Source organism: Triturus cristatus, chromosome 1_2, assembly GCF_964204655.1.
Source record: "Triturus cristatus chromosome 1_2, aTriCri1.1, whole genome shotgun sequence".
NCBI lineage: Eukaryota > Metazoa > Chordata > Amphibia > Caudata > Salamandridae > Triturus > Triturus cristatus.
Window position 1 is genome coordinate 523,968,375 of NC_140580.1, and position 20,520 is coordinate 523,988,894.

Genomic DNA, 20,520 nt, shown 5'->3' on the forward strand with positions numbered 1-20,520 from the left:
CTCATAGTGATAGGGCAATGGACTCAGCCCGAGCCTGGGGAGCTTTGACAGAATTACTGAAACCCACAGACTCTGATACTGATGTGGGCTCAGGAAGGAGCGAAACGCAAGACCCGCCTTCCCCTGGGTCTGGTTAGAAAAGAGTTGCGAGGGTAGACGTTATCCCAGTTAGGCTGTTAGCGGTCCTGTGTTAGGAAAGTCCAGGGTGTAACTCGTAGTGGTAGGAGCTGCTATTCTGAGTAAAGAACTGAGTGCCTTGTTATGTATTCAACCAATAAGTCATGCCGGGGGAGTTGTGGGGGAGGGGGAGGAGGGAGGGAGGAGGGGAGTTAGTTTGGTAGAGATGTTAGGTTTGTTGCTCTTTTCCTTGATTACGAGATGGAGCTTCTGCATGTCTGTACTGTTATTCATGATGCCATCTTTTACCTTGATAAGGAAGCATGAGGGCGGAACTGGTGGGTGGTACACTGCAAGGATTTGCGGTACATGTGGGTAGTACCGCCTGCGCGTCATCGGGCAACAATGGATGCGTGTGCGCAAGGATTATTGTATGTCAGGACTATTTTCCATGAATGGAGGCTTCTGATCGGATTGTTACCGAGGGCTATACGATGTTGCTTGATACACATATTTGCAAATGTATCCTGTTAATGAAACCTTGAAATGCCAATAAAAATATGTTTAAAAAAAAAAATGTGTATTGGCAGCAACACACCTTTTGCGGTACATAATTCCTCCAGTGAGGTGTGTGAGCAAGCAAACAATGCTTGTGAGTGTTCGGGACAGTCCCTCCTCCTCCGTGTGAACCAACATGTATTTATCTTGGTTATTTTAATTTGATCTTCTAGCAGCTATCTCTTGTATTCTGTTATATTGTATTCACACACACACACACACACACACAAGAATGTTTCATTTTAGTATGGCCTCTGGGGAAGTGTTTTGCTGTCTTGCTTGATTGACCAGAGAGGTGCTTTTATTTTCGTTGAAAATGCTCACCTATACATGTAGTAGGAGAAAGAGGAGCTGCAGGTCAGATCTTGCACTGACACACCATAAATAGATTGTTTATTTGTGGTTGCATTTAACAGGATTACGTGATGTACGGTTGTTATTGAAAAATATGTTTATTGCGGTTTAAAAAACCATTCCACTTTCAAAATCACATGACCATGCATTCTATAACATTTACATAAAAGATTACATTTAAATCGTGACCTTAAATTCAAATGCTTTGTAAATTAATTGATTTTCAGAATAATAATTTTATCACTGACATTAAGCAATATTGTCTTAGCATTTTCCTTTTTGCCGATGATTGACAAGTATGGACGTTAACAACATACTTCTCATGCCTAGTAGACAGACATATCAAAACATTTTATAACTTCTAGATTTGATCTTTCTGTTGCACAATAGACACAGTCTTAGGTAAAGAGGAATTCATTCTAAATCCTGGCCCTTGCCACTTCTAAAATCACAGTTGTTAAACCACTATGGAAATTCCCAAATAATTGACCATCCTTAGGACTATAATTTTAAGTACAATACAAGGTAGCCAGTGATATAAATTCTAATGCAGTTTGCACACCAATTGCTATTAAATAGAAATTTAGCATCTGCTTCTTAAAGACTAATAACAGAATTCTCACCTAGAGCTATTTGGCCAATGCAATTTTTGTTAAAATTAACAGTTTTGGTATGTCATCTCACTTAGCAATAGCCAAGCGTGGCAGGTTTTACAATGCTCAAGTGAGTGCATGCAGAGTATGCATTTCATGTAAACCATCTACCGCTGTTTGTGTGCATGAGCTTCCATTTGACAATGGATGTTTCTTTGCCACAAGTTTAGTGTTTTCCAGTCTTTATGCAGTTTTATCAGGAGATGAGATGCATTTGCAGTCTCATTGTGTGCATACACACACAATAAACAAGTTTAGTGATTATTGTGTCAAGCGTATTGTCTGTCCAGCTACCCTAGTGGAGATGTGTTCATAAATAATTATAACCAGCACAAATTTAAACTGGGATAAAATTGCTATTATTTTGCTGGGTAAGTTTAAACATTTACTCCATTAACTGCACTCTGAAAGTCTTCTCAAGGAAGGCTTATTAGTTATTCTTTGAACATAGTAATGGAGGACTGGACACCATGATGTGCCTTATTTTTTAAGGAATTTAAAGAACTCATGGAGAAAATTGATGCATGTGCAGATGTCTTGATTGCTTTCTGCCTTTGTGCAATTATGCCGCTAAAGAAGAATACCACTGGTGTAGAACAAGTGACAGAAAGTACAAACCACGAGTATCTGTGTCTAATTGAGCATAGAAGGGATCTACAGAGAGAATCTATGACTGTTCACCAAGCAGTCAGAAGGTTAAGTTGCATACAAACTTTGTCTGTAGTCCATCAAAGTACCAGATGCTCCCCATCATGCAGGAGAAGGACATTCATACCCCGACTCAGATGGTTTTGTAATAGTGCACATCTATTAAATTCTATCAGGGCAGACACATTTCATATATGTAAGGTTCTACTCCAGAAAGCATTATTATGCAGTCTACAGCTTCAGTTCTACCACATTTCTAGATATAAATTAAATGTACAAAATATGCAGTAGCATTGACGTATGCACTGCAGATTGTGGAACCTGAGTATCTGGTAGACCTCAATATTAAGTTAAGAGTAGAATAATGGATGCTTTGTGTACAGTCACTTTAATTTTGAACAAATAATATCAGAATGAAACATGCACATAGTGTGTGTTCTAAGAACACAAAAACTCACAACACTTTTATTACTGTTACATTAAATAAAGCTGAGCACTACTGACAGTAAGACAAACCAAAAACAAAATATTGTGAGAATCTTTTAAATTGAAGAATTACATTTGTCCAACTCTTGAAGATGTTTACTGGCTGTTTTCAATTGAAGCATTACATTTGTACAACTTTGGAAGATGTTTACTGCTTGTCATCAATTGAAGCATTACATTGGTACAACTTTGGAAGATGTTTACTGCTTGTCTTCAATTGAAGCATTACATTCGTACAACTTTGGAAAATGTTTACTGCATGTCATAAATTGAAGCATTACATTTGTACAACTTTGGAAGATGTTTACTGCTTGTCTTCAGTGGCTAAATCCGAAGGTCCAGTTCAATAATTCAAAATGCCTCCTCGGAAGAGGTGATGGTTTCTTCAAGTTGAATGTGTAGGTACTGAATGTAGGTATGTTGTTGTATTCTTAAATCCTATGAAATATAATAGAAGTTAGTGGGAAGGCTTAGGACTTTGAGCAATCTTTTATGCCATACTTTTAGAATCTTTACACAATCCACCCATTTCTAATTTAATCTGCACAAAGCTAAGTGCAGCAGTGACACATAATGATCAAACACTTAAAAGGTGATGGGATTGATGCTTGTAAATTGTCTAAACCACTGTCAATCACCCTGGGTAGCACGCCAGCCTATTGTTTTTCTTCCACTTTGCCACCCTAGACAGAGGCCCGCCTTATGCAGATCAGTACTGACCCTGCTGCTCATGGGAGCATTCCATCCCAGAATTGCAGGCAAGGTCTCTTCTAGAAAGGAAGACAAGCAAATCCAGGGTGAAACACAAAGATTAGACCATAGTGGTAGCCAGAGGGTTGGGCTAGTTGCAAGCATGTTTTCCATTGTCTTTTGTGTGTTGGTTAGACAGATAGAGAAGCCTGCAGGAATGTGCCAGCTCTTTGAATCTATCAATCAGTGGTAACATCTGATTAAAGACAAGCAAACAGGCCTGTTTTTATAGCATTTTCAGTACTTAGTACTCAGGAGCCTTCAATTAATTTTGGAAAATAACCAATAACTCAGTATCTGCTACCTTTCTAGTTACACTCAAGGAGACTTGTTGAACATAACTGGGGCTCCAGGACTAGTATCACTGACGAGCAGGTGTGGTGAATAAAAGGTAATCTTTGAGGTACAAGGGAGGAAAAATAAATAAAGACTACAACACATATATTTACACAATCCATAGTGCTTTCTGAAATAGACAAGGCTTATTATGAATACGTGACAGTGATTTCTGTGCTGAAGGATACTATAGTGAATAAAAGCAGGGCTGGTCCAAGTAGTTTCCATGTATGTTTATTCAAAGTAAGATGTTACAGCGTAGAGCCCCACCAGGAGCAGCCTTCCTGCTGCTCAGCCCTTCCACCAACTGACTCAACAACTCACCAACATTCCACTCACCAACATTCTCTCACCACAGTCATACTGGCTGAGCAGCAGGTATAACACATCTCCACTCTTTATAATAATTAGAGAAAGACTCTATATGGAAAAACAATGAAATCTGATGCAAGCAAAGGATGGCATAGAAACAATAGCATGCAACAGAATGACAACAGAACCATTGCCACACATAAGCAAAATAGCAACGATTTGAAAAGTCACTGTAAGATAATAGAAGGAAAATATAATGCTTCAAGAAATAAAAAGAAAGAGAAAAAGGAACACAAGTACTATAATAAAGATACACTCTTGCACCATCTCCCATTCTACCACTGCAAACCACAAACAAACCCAGAAACCTACAACATGCTAGCTGGCCAGGCAAACATGAGTAAAGTAAATAGGGTGTCAACCACAAGGTGTAGAAGAAAACCATCAAACAAGAACAACAGAAATACAACACTTAAGCAGGGGTGGAAAGGTGCTCCACAAGGAACCAACAACATCAAAACGGTCCTTCACCCAAGCCCCAAGCATGGGTGGTAACTGTGGAAAACAAGTCCACACGAACCCAGAAAAGAACACCAATCACTAGCACACAGCTAATAGCACACACTAGCAAAACGCACACTCTTTGCAAATGGCTTGAACACTGCCCTTCAGCCAAACCCAAAGTTTGGGTGGTATGTGTGTAAAAACACTCCACACGAAGTCTGTAATAGTGCACAGCACTACAGCGAAAAACGTAGTAAGGAAAAATAGCGATCACTAGCAAGAAGACACACTGATCAATATACGGCTTCAACTTAGCCCTTCACCCAAACCCGAAGTTAGGGTGGTACGTGTGGAAAGGCGATCCAGATGGAAAATAATAAAATGCACCCTATCAACATCCAGCAAAAATGTACGAAAAACAGCAATCAGAAGGAAAGAAAACAGTCACTCTTCGAAATCTGCACTACGATAGGTGGTAATACAGCACCAACCCCTAACCACGTAAAAGTGGGAGACACTAATACAATCAAAAGAAAGTGTGGTAATACTGCATCATCCAACAATAATCTCACTGTTAAACAAAATAATGATACAAGTACTCATGAAGAAAACACCTCAACCCATGACTGCATAAACAGACCACACAACATAAATAGGCACACGAGAAGCACACTCAAAACCTTTGCGACATACCAACAGTAAAGCATTTAACCTAAGAGAAACATGCATCAAATAAAATTAAAACAACCACTGCTGGCCAAAATAGGCAATTTAACGAAAGAATTATGCAACACTAAGCAAGGACACGTGGAAATCTCCGGTGAGCGACTCCTCACTGAAGACTTTCATAACTACCATAAGGTGCTTTGAGGTCATCAGTCCTTATGGCAGACCCAAAGCAACAAACAGGTATCCAACACAGCGCAGGACTGCAATATTGGTACAGAGCCATCTGCGTCACATCATAAGGGTGAGTGTAAATGCAGCTGAAGGTGTCACAAAGTGCCAAACACTCACCAGGCACAGTCATCTTGGGCTGAACAAATAAGCAAAATGACAACAGCAAATAAGAAGAGAAAAAAAACGGAATGTCAAACACCTGACCTAAAGCTCAAGAAAAATGACAAGACCCTCGAGGATATAGCACAGTTTCCGCCAATTAAGCACTTAATTTCTCCGACACTGAGGAGAAAGTCGGAACGCCTGACTCTGGAGTCAGGGAAATAGCCAGAGCTTAAAGTTCCAAGTACAAAATGCAGGCCTATGGAGTGCAGGAAGGCTCTAGGCGCGTGCATGCGCCACACGTCCAGCGTCAAAGAAATGCTTCAAGTCAACTCACAACAACACCGTGTGACCCAGTGAAGCAGGTGAGATTGCGTTTCATTGGCAAACTGAAGACTTCCTACAACGTCAGTTCAATGCTAGGAAGTTGCCAATAACTTCAACATGGTGGCACGCAAAGTAGAGCAAGCATCGGGTGGCTCACGGCAGGAGCGTGCTCCCCAAACTATGCAGGACAGCACAACAGTGGTAGCTGATAATTGCATCAGAACTTCACGCGGCATCTGGAAGGTAAGGTGTGCTGTAGTGAAGGCAGCGATTTAGATGCATACATTGCTATGTCAGCATAAGCGCGTTAGATGTTAGAAAGCCATCTTGCCACTTTTGCTGCTTTTGCACACGACACTGCAGAGACATGTTATTATTTGAAAACTTCTTGCTTGCCTTTTCTTCGCATGAGAACTGTCTGTTGTTCCCTTCCCTAGACGTGCACTGCGACCTTGGTCTGAACATTGTGTGCAAAACACTCTGAGCTGCCAGACAATGTATGTTTTTGAGTTCAGGTTGGTCGGCCCACTCTCTAGCCATAATATGCACACAGCTGCAAAATACCTGGGTGTCGAGAGCCTTTAATATTACTGTTTGCATGCGTTAGAAACACATTCTGGAGAAGAATATTTCCAGGCACAGAGCAAAGCTGATCCTGTGATGTGATTCACCTAAGCTGATCTTTACGGTATGGGGTTCCCCATTCAAGCCTAGTCTACTAGCGAAGAGAAGGTGGCTGTATTCCACTGTCATTTGTAATATGATTTCTCCCTTCCTTTTCTATGGTATTGTAACAATGCTGATGGTTTTAATTATAATCATTTGTCTGCTTATGTTAGCCAAAGTACTGCATCTTAGGACACGTAGTTTATAAAATAAACCTTTTAAACTTTACCGTGTCTCTGATTACTCTTGTTGTGGACTGATGTGAGAATAATAACGAACAGGTATTTCTGATTCCCACCATTCCTGAGAGTACTCTAAGTCGCTTGTTCTGGGTTGTCTATACATTGGGACCTCCGAGAGAATACTGATAACGAATGGGACACTGGTGCTGGTCGGATAGGGGTTCTGGGTACCGAGGTGAGTTTTTGGTACACCACAATTCACTGAGGTCCTGGTTTCCTGCGCATAGTTCTGTGCATGAGCAGAATCCCTGCAACATGGCGCACCTAACGTTTGGTCTTTTGATTTGAAACGCCTTAGTAGTCCACGACACCCTCACTCTTGTTTCCGGATAGCGGGAGTGACGGATTTAACCTACCTGTTAGTACGATAGGTTCCCTCAAGCTTGAACATTAAAAAGGTTTCTGTTTCTGAGCCCTTGTGCTACTTTAAAATCCATTGTTGTTCTTCTCTGTGTCCTTATGGCGGTCGAAATTGCAGCACATAGTCGTACTCCTTTGCGGCATCATTTGACGCAGTATGGGGTACCAGACGATGGGATGGCCGTTATTTTTGTGGTGAGTGCGGACGCGTCCCACCCTTACGAGTTGTTTTATTCTTGGGTGACGCTGCCGGCAGTGAATGCGGATGATAAGACGTTTCACTCGTATACTCACACACGGGTCCCAGCAAATTATACGCCATACAGGATGCTGGAGATTCCCCTTTCAGCCTGGCAGCATAGCATTTAGTTTAATGGCGCCCTTCCACATGCGGTTGCACCGGCTAGACTTGGCCCTTTGTCGATTCCAGGGGCCATATGGCCGGTGCTGGCCGGATTTACGCCTCACCCCCGATATTTGACTATTGCGGTGGATGAATTGCGTACACTTCATACAGCCCTCATTACAGTATATAGGGCTTTGGTGCAATACGTTTCGCGCAATGTGCAGATGGGGGCACCTGCTGTTGCGGGACTACCAGCAGGTCACCCTGCGGTTGTTATTAGCCCTGTCATAGTTAATTCGGTGATGGGCAAGCACCCCCAGAATAAGGACGATTTGCCTTATTGGCTTGCCAAGAAATTTGACTAACTGGAAGCAGTGCTTCCACACTCTACCGCTGTGGAAAAACACAGAATCCTCAACATTAGTTTGCCGAAAGACTTAGTCCCAGAAGTGTCCGATTGTGACAACTGGGGTAAGGTTTTTGCCGCGGTCTACTCGAAGTACTTTGGCACTCCGTCTATGGCTGTGCTTCCCTCCGTCATTAAACGTGTTCAAGATAACCACGGTCTGGAGGCGGCTGTAGAGTTGGGAATGCGACTTGTCGGAGTATTCGACGTAGTTGCCTCTCTTGTCCTTGGTAATCTCAAGGGAGATGCGGTCCAATTCCAAGTGGCTAATGGCTTAACCCGCGTCGATGAACTCGATAAGCCCAAAGAGTTACCTAAAATTATTGCGGAGGCTTATAGAACTATTGGCCGCAGTAGTTTAGGGGTTAAACCAACTATAGTCATTCCTGACTTGATACAACAAACTAAAGTGAGCTCGTCTGTTAAAGACGATCGTCCAACTTTTCCAAAGGAGAATTGGCAGACAAAGAAACAGGGAAAGCAGCAACAGAAACAGGGGTCTCGTCCTGCGTCTCCCGTACAGCCGACTAGTGAACCCACATACGATTTGCGCGATCGCACTAGTATTAGGTCACCTGATAGATTTCAGGTTACTGAACAATGCTCTACTCATTCTTCACAGGAAACATCGGCTTCACAGTCCGGTGGCGGAGAACGTTGCAAAGGTCGGGGTGCCCAACAAGGACGTGAGCAATCCCGTCAGGCTGACGGTAAAGGCAAGAAAGACGAGTTTGCACGTCAACGTCCCCCGTTTCAGAAGAAGAAGGTTGCTGCGCTAACAGCGAGGTATGCCACAGATAGTGCGGACGCAGCTTCGGAACCTGACATGGGCCCTAACGCTGCTCGACAGCGCAGCGGAGGTTACAGTAGTGCGGCAAGCACTGCGTCCATTTCTGGAGGCGACAGCAACTGACACGTTCAATACTGTAGAAACTGCTGACACTAGAGTGACTCCCCCAGACAGACTATATGACATAGTCCTTCTAATTGAAGGTGACATACAACACACAATACAAGGGATTTTTTGGGATAATCTGACCTCTTCCTATGACATTCTCTTGGCAGAGGCGGACTGGCCCCCGGCTTTCATTTTAGATGCTCCTAGAGGGGAGGAGGTAATCCTCCCGTCCTTTGCGCACACCGTGCCAAAGGAGCATGCTGTAAGGTTTGCCGAATAGTGGGCTCAGGTGCTTGCACCGGCTTTGTATCGTACTCAGGTGGGCTGGGATAAATTGTTCCCCAGCCATGAGATTCCCTTGCGGTCTATGCCTCAACCACAACCCCAATATCCCATGCGTCGCGAAGCTAGATCTCACGTGGCGGGCATCCTTGAGCAATTGGAATATCAGGGAGTTATTGAAACGTGTGTCACCAATGAATAATCCTTTATTCACTGTAACGAAGCCTGATGGGTCGTACCGCCTAGTTTTAGATTACTGGCATTTAAACTCTCATTGACGGACGTGTGCGGTACAGAATACCCACAGTTCTGCCCTCATTGATAGTCTTGTGCGTAAAAGGTTTAAAACCACACTTGACATATCCAATGGCTTTTACAGCCATAACCTGTCCTCTATTAGTAGTCAGTGGACAGCGTTAACTTCTGGCGGCAAGCAAAAACAATTTAAAAGATTGGCCATGGGCTATAAAAGCAGCCCCGGTGTCTTTGCCGCACGTGTAGTCTCTCTGTTAGAGAGCATTGACCCAGATGCGCACTCGTATGTTGATGATATCTATCTCACAGATGACGAGTTGTGGCCGCATCTGTGTCGCATTGATCGCATTATTGTTATGTTTGCAGACTTCGGTTACAAATTCAATTTTGCGAAGTCTCACATTGCAGAATGTACAGTGTTGTTTTTGGGCTACGAGCTCAACAATGAGGGTCGAGGATTAGCTCCTCACTTTCTGGAGAAGTGCGCATGTCTGCGTGCTCCTACAACATTGAAAAAATTACAATCTTTGCTGGGCTTTCTGAATTTCGGTCGTACGTACATTCCCGACTATGCCCAGCGTATCAAGCTGCTTACAACCAACTTTTTCCAAATCGAGCTGGCTGCCAGAGCATTCAGCTATTTTGCAATCTTTGCAGGCTGATCTTCTTGCTTCAAAATACTTACTGACACGTGATAACCACACAAACCTGGTAATAAGAATTGTGCCAGGCGCAGTGGGTTTCACGTACTTAACGTTCAATGAGGGCGATACCGTCCCCATTGCATACATATCACACCTGTACACTTCGGCTGAACTGCGCTTTTCCTCTGTCGAAAAAGTTTTGACTGCGGGGCAGATGGCGATTCTTAAAGAACGAGCGCTGTCGCAAGGAAAACGCATGTTGGTGGTCACACCGTATCCTGCCCTAGAAGCAGTGACGAAAGCCAGTGTACCCAATTCAAAAGCTTTGCATCCACGTTGGATACAATGGGCCACTTCTCTGACATCGCCAGATGTCACTTATATCTTTGATGCCTCATTACAGATGCAGGAGTACTTGCAATATGAATTCGTTCAGCCAGCTCCTCTGTCTTTGCGCCCGCTCGAAGATTACGTTTGTGTCATTTATACTGACGGTTCGGCACAACCGGCGACGGAATCAAAGCATGCCTATTCGGCAGCTTGCGCAATTGTTCCAAGGTACTTTCGTAAATGGTGAATTCCAATCTGATGTCGTGCATAGGCAGTCATTGGGTGATTGTACCGCACAGTTAGCGGAGCTCCGTGCTCTGGTGCTTGCACTGGAGTTTGCTGATCCTCGAGTCACTACTCTTATAGTAAGTCACTCGTTTTACTGTGTTCAGTCCTTCAACGACAATCTATTCTTTTGCTCTCAAAATGAATATCGTGATTCCAAAGGTAGCACAATTAAGCATAAAATGCTTTGGGTTCGAGTGGCAGAACTTAAAGACCATCTGCCTCTCGTGAATGTAATTCACACTCTTGGGCAACAGTGAGTTGGTGTCCATGCTGTCGGTAAGAGCTTAGCTGACGAAGCAGAAAAAACAGCAGTGGCGACATATTTAGTAGCAGCAGTTACAAGATCCAAAAGTAAGATCGATGATGACATTTTGACAGCTATTGCTGCTACAGAGAAGGGAAGTAATTACCCGAGAGGATTCCCTTCTCGTTACCATTATCACTTAAGTCCTGATAACGTCCCATTAGTCAGAATAAACCACGTTGGTGACAGGTTGATTCCCAACGCGGACTGCAGACCATCTTTGATATCAGCGGCTCACGAGGGTATGGCGTCTGCCCATGCCGGCATGGCAGCAACTGTTTCTCTGTTACAACAACGTTACTGGTGGCGCGGGTTATATAAACAGGCTCGCACTTATGTTCTTGATTGTGACATTTGCCAGCAGATTAAACCTTCAACTGCTGCGCGTCCACCACAAACTCAGTTGTACATATCCAATAAACCTCTTGGGTGTGTTTATCTGGATCACTGCGGTCCATTCTCCTCTGATACTGCGTACAAGTATATCTTAGTTGCAGTGGATTCGTGCACACGTTTTCTGTGGGTATGGCCACAAAGGAGTGCTGATGCCCGTACTGTCATCAGGGATTTGCGTGTCTTTGTGGGAAGTTTTGCGTGTGGTACCTTTCATTCTGATCAGGGCCCTGCGTTCGCCTCTAAGGCGTACAAAGAAGCCATGAAAAATGTGGGGGTCCAAGTCAAATTTTCGTCTCCATACCGACCTGAGGGTAATAGTGTAGTGGAGCGGATGAACCGTGACTTAAAGCAATCTTTGACAGCTAGGGTTTTAGGCACTGGTCGGAACTGGTTAGCCCATCTGTATAACGTCCAACGTGCACTTAATAATCTCCCTAGAAGGTCTCTGGGTGGGCGGACCCCATACATGATGCTCTTTGGCATAAAAATGTTTTTCCCGGACCTTGATGGTCTAGACAGGGGGCATCTGCCGCACCCTTTGACGTAGATGATCACTGTGCTGTGTAACAGAGTCTACAAGAGACCAGAGATAGTCTCGCGAAGGAACACTTGCCCTCCACATCTGATGCTGAACTTCAGATTCCGGTAGTCGGCTGGCTACCTCGAGTTGGTGACCTGGTCCGTGAGAAGGTGGAGAACAATAAGGAGTTCGGCCCCTCTTATCGTGCCCCGGTTCCAATGCTTGGCGTACAGGGTACAAGAACAGTAATTTTACCTCCACTTCCTGGTCGCAAGGATAACAGGTACATCTCCATTGACAATGTCAAACTACAGCGAGTGGCCGATTCTTCTTAGTATGACTCCAGCGGTCTCTTGCCCTGCGATGCTGAGAAATTCTGTTTTGGCTCCGGCTCCAACCACCATGCCTGACGTTGCCATCGAGATGCATACAGTTACTGATCCTTTGTTTCTACCACCGGCTGGTGGTCTACCTGAAGATACTGAGTATGCTTATCCTGTAGATGTAACATTACCTGTTTTACAATCAACCGCAGTTACCCAGTCACGTTTCTCCTTTGATACTAATTCTATGACTTCCAGGGCCCCATTTAAAGTTTCTATTTTTGCTGTTTGGTTTAAAAGACATTTTTTGATTCCCCCTTGGACTTACATTTGGCTAATGCTCATATGTATTTTTTTATTTATGTCGATCGGATTTGTGGTGGTATTTTTTCATCTTGTGAATGGACACTACCTAAAAGAAAGATCTACAATTAGACTAATTGATGGAACTTTGGCCCCCCACTCCTCATCACACATCATGAAGAGAGACCAGACTTTTGTGAATATTACTGCCTGGCCTGTGTTAGATGGGATTGTGTGGGATGCTGTTAAATTTCAAATTCATGGTCCAACTGAGGTTATCAATGTACCAAATGTATTTAGTGTTTCTATGGGTGATGTGGTTAAACAAAACATCCGCTCTGATGATTGGGACGTTCAGGCCATAGAAGCACTGTTTTCTGATTTGAAATATTATGCCGCTTTTGATGCTGAAGATTTGTATTTAGACACTGCTAACTACGGGGAGTTGTTTTGTTATCAACATTATGGCAATCATTTCCTACATAAAGTCAATACGTATCGTAATTTTGTGAATTATACACAATGGGAACATTGTCCAACGCCAATGTTAGGCAGCTCCAACACTTTGTTGAACAAATTTGCCTATTTTACTGATTTCAGTGTTTCAAAACCTGCCGCCTTTTATTTTAAAATGGCAACTGAATCTGCCTCGAAAGTTAGGCTGACACACACTAAATTATTGTATTCCAAATCCTTTATGGATGATTAAGCGGTCAGGGGTTATGCTCTGTGGAAAGATACTATTGATCTTAAATCTGTTTGGGGTTTTAAACCATGGCAGGTATAAGGAACAGAAGCTTTGCATCGTGCCTGCCTCATCCAGAACCACATATTATTTTTTGAATTCGACTATTTTTCAGACCACCCGTTTTGGATTGGCTACTTCTAAAAAACTGAATTCCCCCTCTATTCCAGATCTGGGTGCTTATCCACATTGGGATAATCATACAGATCTGTCCCTTGATGCGTTGCAGTCATTCATTACTAACACATCATTCAATATTTCCAAATTAAATTCGGAAGGATGGTTGACTTGGCAGACGAGTTCACATTCATGTCAACATCGTTTTTTGGGTCTGCAGCCTGGTTATACGCAGGTTCGTGTAGACCCCCGCTTTGAATCTTCTCATTCTGTTACTACCTACTCAGTTGGGAAGTTATGCCAGTCTTGGCTGCAACATTCCACCTTGGCATCTGTTAAGGTTCATTTATCTAAATTACATGACAAAATAGATTTGAATGATTTTGGTAAAGGTCCTGTGGGTGGCAGGTCCAAAAGATGGGTGTATGCTATTTATAACGAGGTTTGGAAGTTATCAGAAATTGAAGCAGCTTCCAGATTGAGAGCTATTGATCAAGCCAATATGGAGAAAGTGCTAGCTGTTATAGATAATAGCATTAACACCCTTTCTTCCAGAATTTACACATTAGATAATATTGTTTCATCTGTTGTTGATATTGTGCAGGATGATGTGTCTGTTTTGTATCATGGTCAGAATCAATTGCGTTCTATAATGCAGTTTGCATGGACTTTGCAAACGTTAAAAGCTGGGAAAGTCCCCTGGGACTACTTGAATATTTCATCGTTATTCCTCCCTTTTAATCTAACTGCGAAACAACAATTCATGTCCATGAAAGATGAAACATATTCATTACTGCATATTGAAAAGTTAGAACCTTTGCCTTTCTCTGTGGCCGAATTGAACTCAGCTGTGTGGCAGATATGAACCGTTGGGTACTGCTTTCCTGCATGAAGTATGGTCACTCCCATTTACATACAGGTGCATGAGAGAGGGTAAAGAAGTTTATTTGAAGGGTGAGGAATGTTCTTCCACACCTGATCACTTTTTAGTTTGTAGACACATCCAATTGCATGGCGCGTGCAATGTGCAAGTGCCTAATTTAGCATGCGTCCTGAAAGGGATTCCAGTGCCAGCTATTACACCTTCTTTCACTTTGCTAGCTAACGGTAGTTATTTGCTTTTGAATAACGAGGCATGCTGGGGGATGCTAGTGGGAATTCCCTACATTGTGACTGTATCACAGAGAGTAGTCTGCTGTAAAAATGTCCTTTTCCCACCCCCGCATGAGCGGCTGGATGTATCCATCTGGCCTTCCATTCCAACCTTGAAAGCAGAGTTCAACAAGATGAGCAGAATAAGGGCTCTATTGTCTCAAAAAGAAGTCGCTCTGACTTCGTCCCGTGAAACATTTGTCCTTCACATAGCCAACACCCGTACCGAGGTGCAGGCGCTTTTAAATACTGATCTCCCTCTTCATTTTGGTGCCCTGATTCAAACTATATTTAATGCCTCGTCAACAACTGGCTTGGCGCATTTTTTCAAAATTGTGGGCTCCGGCCTCCTGACCTCCTTCCAAACTATTTTTGGTGTGATACCGGCCTTTTTCCATTCTATTTTTTCCAGCGTCTTTGGAGGGCTCCCGTTGATTCTCGCCCTCACGGCTGGCGTGCTACTGTTGGTCTGCGTACCGCGCAATGGCTGCACACTTTGTGTCAAGCGACAGCCTGTCCCGGCTGCTCCATCTTCGTAACCGGATGCTTGAATACTATGGAACTTTACCACTGGCTACCCTGAGCATAGCCTATGGATTATCCTTCCGGTTTGCCTACTTTACATGCATACAACCTGTTTTTCATTGCCTAGATTGTCCTTTCGAATGGGCTCTGTATCTGTGCTTGTCAAACTCGGTGTCTCCTGCCCCGGATTATGATCGACTGATGAGTCCACTAGTGGCTCATGAGTTGGACTGCTCTGGTGTTAGGATTATGGCTTGTGGTGCAGCACATGGAGTCCTAGGGAATTGGGACATCGGAACGGCAGCGTATGACTTCTTGGCACAAAGTTATCTGGAAGAACATGCCAGTTTTCCTCTGAACGTGCTAGAGGCTCCAGTGGTCGAAGAACATGTATGTTCGTTTACCTTATTAGACTGGATGGCGGACACTTTTGCAACTTGTTCCAATGACTTCCTTTTGGAAGCTGTCGCTACGTACTGTGCTTACACATTGATGGATTAATTTCAATATCGTCCAGCTTCCCTTGCACAAACAACACACTTTTTGTGTGTTCTTACATCTGGGCTCGTTGAGCCTTTGCATGATGTATTGACTTACCTTTTTCTTTTTTCCCCTTTATTTTGGTTTTTTTTAACGTTTTTTTTTCGAACTTTCACTCCTCTTTATTTGGATTTCCAATACATGCACTTGGTTCCGCTCTGTCGAACTTGAACTCTGCGTTCCTTTTTGTCTCCCTATTTGTTCGTGGTCCGATCAAGGGGGGGTGTATGTTAGCATAAGCGCGTTAGATGTTAGAAAGCCATCTTGCCACTTTTGCTGCTTTTGCACACGACACTGCAGAGACATGTTATTATTTGAAAACTGTTTGCTTGCCTTTTCTTCGCATGAGAACTGTCTGTTGTTCACATCCCTAGACGTGCACTGCGACCTTGGTCTGAACATTATGCGGAAAACATTCTGAGCCGCAAGACAATGTATGTTTTTGAGTTCAGGTTGATCGGCCCACTCTCTAGCCATAATACGCACACAGCTGCAAATACCTGGGTGTCGAGAGCCTTTAATATTACTGTTTGCATGCGTTAGAAATACATTCTGGCGAAGAACATTTCCAGGCGCAGAGCACAGCTGATCCTGTGATGTGATTCACCTAAGCAGATCTTTACAGTATGGGGTTCCCCATTCAAGCCTAGAGACCTTCTATTAGTATAATAATACTAGCCTACTAGCGAAGGGAAGGTGGCTGTATTCCACTGTCATTTGTAATATGATTTCTCCCTTCATTTTCTATGGTATTGTAAAAATGCTGATGGTTTTAATTATAATCATTTGTCTGCTTATGTTAGCCAAAGCACTGCATCTTAGGACCCATAGTTTATAAAATAAACCTTTTAAACTTTACCGTGTCACTGATTACTCTTGTTGTGGACTGATATGAGAATAGTAACGAACAGGTATTTCTGATTCCCACCATTCCTGAGAGTACTCTAAGTCGCTTGTTCTGGGTTGTCTATACATTGGGACCTCTGAGAGAATATGGATAACGAATGGGACACTGATGCTGGTCGGATATGGGTTCTGGGTACTGAGGTGAGTTTTTGGTACACCACAATTCACTGAGGTCCTGGTTTCCTGCGCATAGTTCTGTGCATGAGCAGAATCCCTGCAACAGTGCGCGTACTGGTACTTACGTTAGGCTCGCGGTGAGCAGCCCATTCAAATGTGGAACAGGGTGATGGCAAACGGACTTCAAACCACAGATAACAGTTGCAGACTCGACAAAATGCAATGGTGGGGATTCTATTTGCCGCTAAATATTATCCAAACGGCTTCCGAAGCCTAAGATAGAGTCAAAGTTAAAACTTGATGCAGCTTCTGGCTGCTCACAAACAAGCACCTCCCAAAACATTGACAAACTCTCTTCATTTCATGAAGCACACACAGCAAGGAACCGATGGTTTACTCCACATTAGCACAGCCTCAATTCATGGAGCGCCTGTTCAAGTACAATGCTACTTTGGTGACTTGTGAGTCTCTGTAAGCGACAGGTTCACGTCCTGACAGTCACTGCTGCTGGCTGCATTGTAACTCCATAACACGTAACTGACACACGCACCTCAGACTCCATCAGCACTCCGAAGTGCTTGTTGTGTGCCACAGAGCTTCCCAGTGAAAAGAAACCTGGATAGAGTGCTGTCATGGGGGTAATTTGAACATCAGGACAGTCACTGCAGCTCCAGTACACTTGAAGCAGATACAGCAAGAACTGGCACACTTGGGTTGGGCGCGACCGATGTCAAGGTCACTGGTGGGGCTCAGGGTTGCCAGGCTGCTGTACAAGAAATGCTTCCCAAATTCCCGCTTCTTTAATTTCCAGTTACTCAAATCTTGATGCTTAAAGTCCTTTCAGGTAGCAAACTCAGGTTCTTGCCAATAAAATTGTTGCCAAAATGTAGTGAATAAAAGCAGGTCTGGTCCAAGTAGTTTCCATGTTAGTTTATTCAAGGTAAGATGTTACAGCACAGAGCCCCACCAGGAGCAGCCTTCCTGCTGCTCAGCCCATCCACCAACTGACTCAACCACTCACCAACATTCCACTGATCAACATTCTCTCACCACAGTCACACTGGCTGAGCAGCAGGTATAACAGATACCAACAGACAATGAGGAGTATTGGGCCTTTTTTCCTTTAAGTTGTTCAATCTCACATTTCCCTAACTTGGTCGGTTTTAACATATTTTGTAACACTTTTGCCAAGAAAAACCATGTAGGATTATTTCTGACAGCAGCCCCTCAAACACTGCTGAATCACTATGGCCTCCTTGTGACATGTTAACACCACCATCCAATAGTTGCCTAATTACTTGGTAAACATTTGTCTCACCCTCTTCACTATGAAGTGCTTTGTGACACACAATGGGAGAATCTTTCACAAAGTCAAAGTGACTCTGCCTGAGTAATAGTCCTTCAGGTCCTGAAATGGCAGCCAGGCCTCTACATTTGAAGTAGCCTGACCATGATCCAGATATACCTACTGCCTGCAGGCCCAGATAATAGATTCATGTATCAGCTTTAATCTTGGTAAGAGAATGATCAGGCACTGCTAACCTCATCCACAGCAATTTTAATTTCTGAATGCCCCTCAAAGAGATTTTTGGTAATTTAGACTAAGAGCAACTTCACTTGAGGAGTGCCAGATAACCCGCCTGCAGCAAGTGGCCGAGAAGGATACTTTTGACACTGTTGACCTTTAGATCTCTATTCTGTGCCCTGTAAGACCATGTGTGCCTAAATGTACATTTAGACATTCTGCCTATATGTGGTGGAAGAGAGACAATGCATGTTTAATAAAGTGTTATGAGATTAAGGACTGAAACTGTGAACTAGTACCCTTGAAATAAAAACAATTTACAGAAAATAAAGATGGAAATGGAAACTGAGACATATCAGGGATGAGCACGGTCATCAACGTCTTACAGATCAGATGGGAATTTACACATCTTGTATCACCTCTCCATGATATCCATGAGAAGCATCTCAATGATCATACTTATATAATTTTTAAATTGATAAATCGCTACTGCATACTTATTCTCCTTAAAGTAGTTAAGTAGGTACCTTTAGTGCGACTCAGCAGCCTGTGATAGATACTTTTCCACAGAGCACCACGAGTTTCCTGGCTGGGAATCCACTTCAAGTTGAATATCTTCTTGCTTGGTGCTGGTGTTGTACTAGGCATCTTGCTGCTGGTGGGAGAGTCAGTCGAACAGGGGGCCTCATGACAGGGCTCCTTTTCCATGAGTGTGGGACACGGGTCTCCACCATTAGCCGGTTGAAGAGTGATATATCTTGTTCTTTGTCTGATACCATTTCCACAGAAATGGCTGCAAAGTCCCCACGACAACCACTGGGACACTTCACAGTCCAGAGGCGTGGTTATGTTCTTGCTTGGCACCGGTGTTGTACTAGGCCTCTCGCTAGTGGCAGGTGTGTCAGTAGAGCAGGGGGCCACGTGACAGGGCTCCTTTTCCATGAGTGTTGCACACGGGTCTCTATCATTAGCAGGTTGAAAGGTGATATACCTTGTTCTTTGTCTGACACCATTGCCACAGAAATGGCTGCAAAGTCCCCACGACGACCACTGGGACACTTCACAGTCTAGAGGCGTGGTTATGTTCTTGCTTGGCACCGGTGTTGTACTAGGCCTCTCGCTAGTGGCAGGTGAGTCAGTAGAGCAGGGGGCCACGTGACAGGGCTCCTTTTCCATGAGTGTGGGACACGGGTCTCCACCATTAGCGGGTTGAAGGGTGATATATCTTGTTCTTTGTCTGACACCATTGCCACAGAAATGGCTGCAAAGTCCCCATAACGACCACTGGGACACTTCACAGTCTAGAGGCGTGGTGATCTTCTTGCTTGGCGCTGGTGTTGTACTAGGCCTTTCGCTGGTGGTGGGTGAGTCAGTCGGGCAGGGGGCCTCCTGACATGGCTCCTTTTCCATGAGTGTGGGACATGGGTCTCCACCATTAGCGGGTTTAAGGGTGATATATCGTGTTCTTTGTCTGCTGCCATTTCCACAGAAATGGCTACAAAGTCCCCACGACGACCACTGGGACACTTCACAGTCTAGAGGCGTGGTTGTTTGGCCTTAAAAAAAGATGATAACATTTTTATTATACCTCTGCGACAGCAGCGCCATATAGAATAACAAAGGGTCACTTTGTACATATGATGGCAGAAACACCAAGATAAATATCTGATTGTACAATGAAGGAATGGATGTATGATGAGATGGCTAGAAGGAGAGGTGGAAGCATGGGAATCAATGGATGCACAGGTAATATATGAATAAATAAACATCTACATCGAAGATGCATGTTTTAGAGCTGAAGAGAATGATTAACATTTATTACGTCCCTTATTGTCAATTTAGGCCCGCCATATATACTTAATATTTATATGCAAAGTGACATTTTGCAATTTGATATGCACTGAGTTAAAACAATATATCTGCAACCTTGGAAAAGATCACAACGCTATCTTGCGGTTCATATATTTCTCTCCCTCTTTCCCTCCTCTCCTGCAAAGACTATCAGTCTCCTTTGAAATCAGCTGAAGAGAGTGCGGTAATATGCAGGGAATTAAAAATGTATATGAAGCAAACATGGTTGGAACATACTGGAAGGATGTATGACTCAGCAGTTTGAACAAATTCAGTGTATAGAATGTGAGCAAGATGCCACAGTGTGTGTGCAAGCACATTTATGCTGTATAGAAAGTGTACATGGTGTGTACAACGGCACTTTCATTTAACTTATAGGACCCAAGTGATGCTCATAAGTGTGTGCACCACTGCACTGGAAAAGAAGGTGGC

The 20,520-nt window shown here is 43.6% G+C and overlaps 1 protein-coding gene across 2 annotated transcripts in view; it reads right to left on the reverse strand.

Moving 5' to 3' along the window:
* Nucleotides 1-1,108: 1,108 nt before the first annotated feature.
* Nucleotides 1,109-20,520, reverse strand: part of LOC146867563 (spondin-1-like) — a 68,038-nt gene continuing 48,626 nt past the window's right edge. Inside the window, exons 4-5 of one of the 2 annotated variants that reach the window (XM_085606317.1) lie at nucleotides 18,765-19,793; nucleotides 1,109-3,254 (exon numbers count right to left, since the gene is read on the reverse strand). In XM_085606317.1, coding sequence (XP_085462443.1) covers nucleotides 3,202-3,254; nucleotides 18,765-19,793 — 1,082 coding nt within the window. In that variant the 3' untranslated portion in view covers nucleotides 1,109-3,201. The remainder of the gene's footprint in view (nucleotides 3,255-18,764; nucleotides 19,794-20,520) is intronic. The other variant, XR_014961788.1, reaches the window with a different exon arrangement.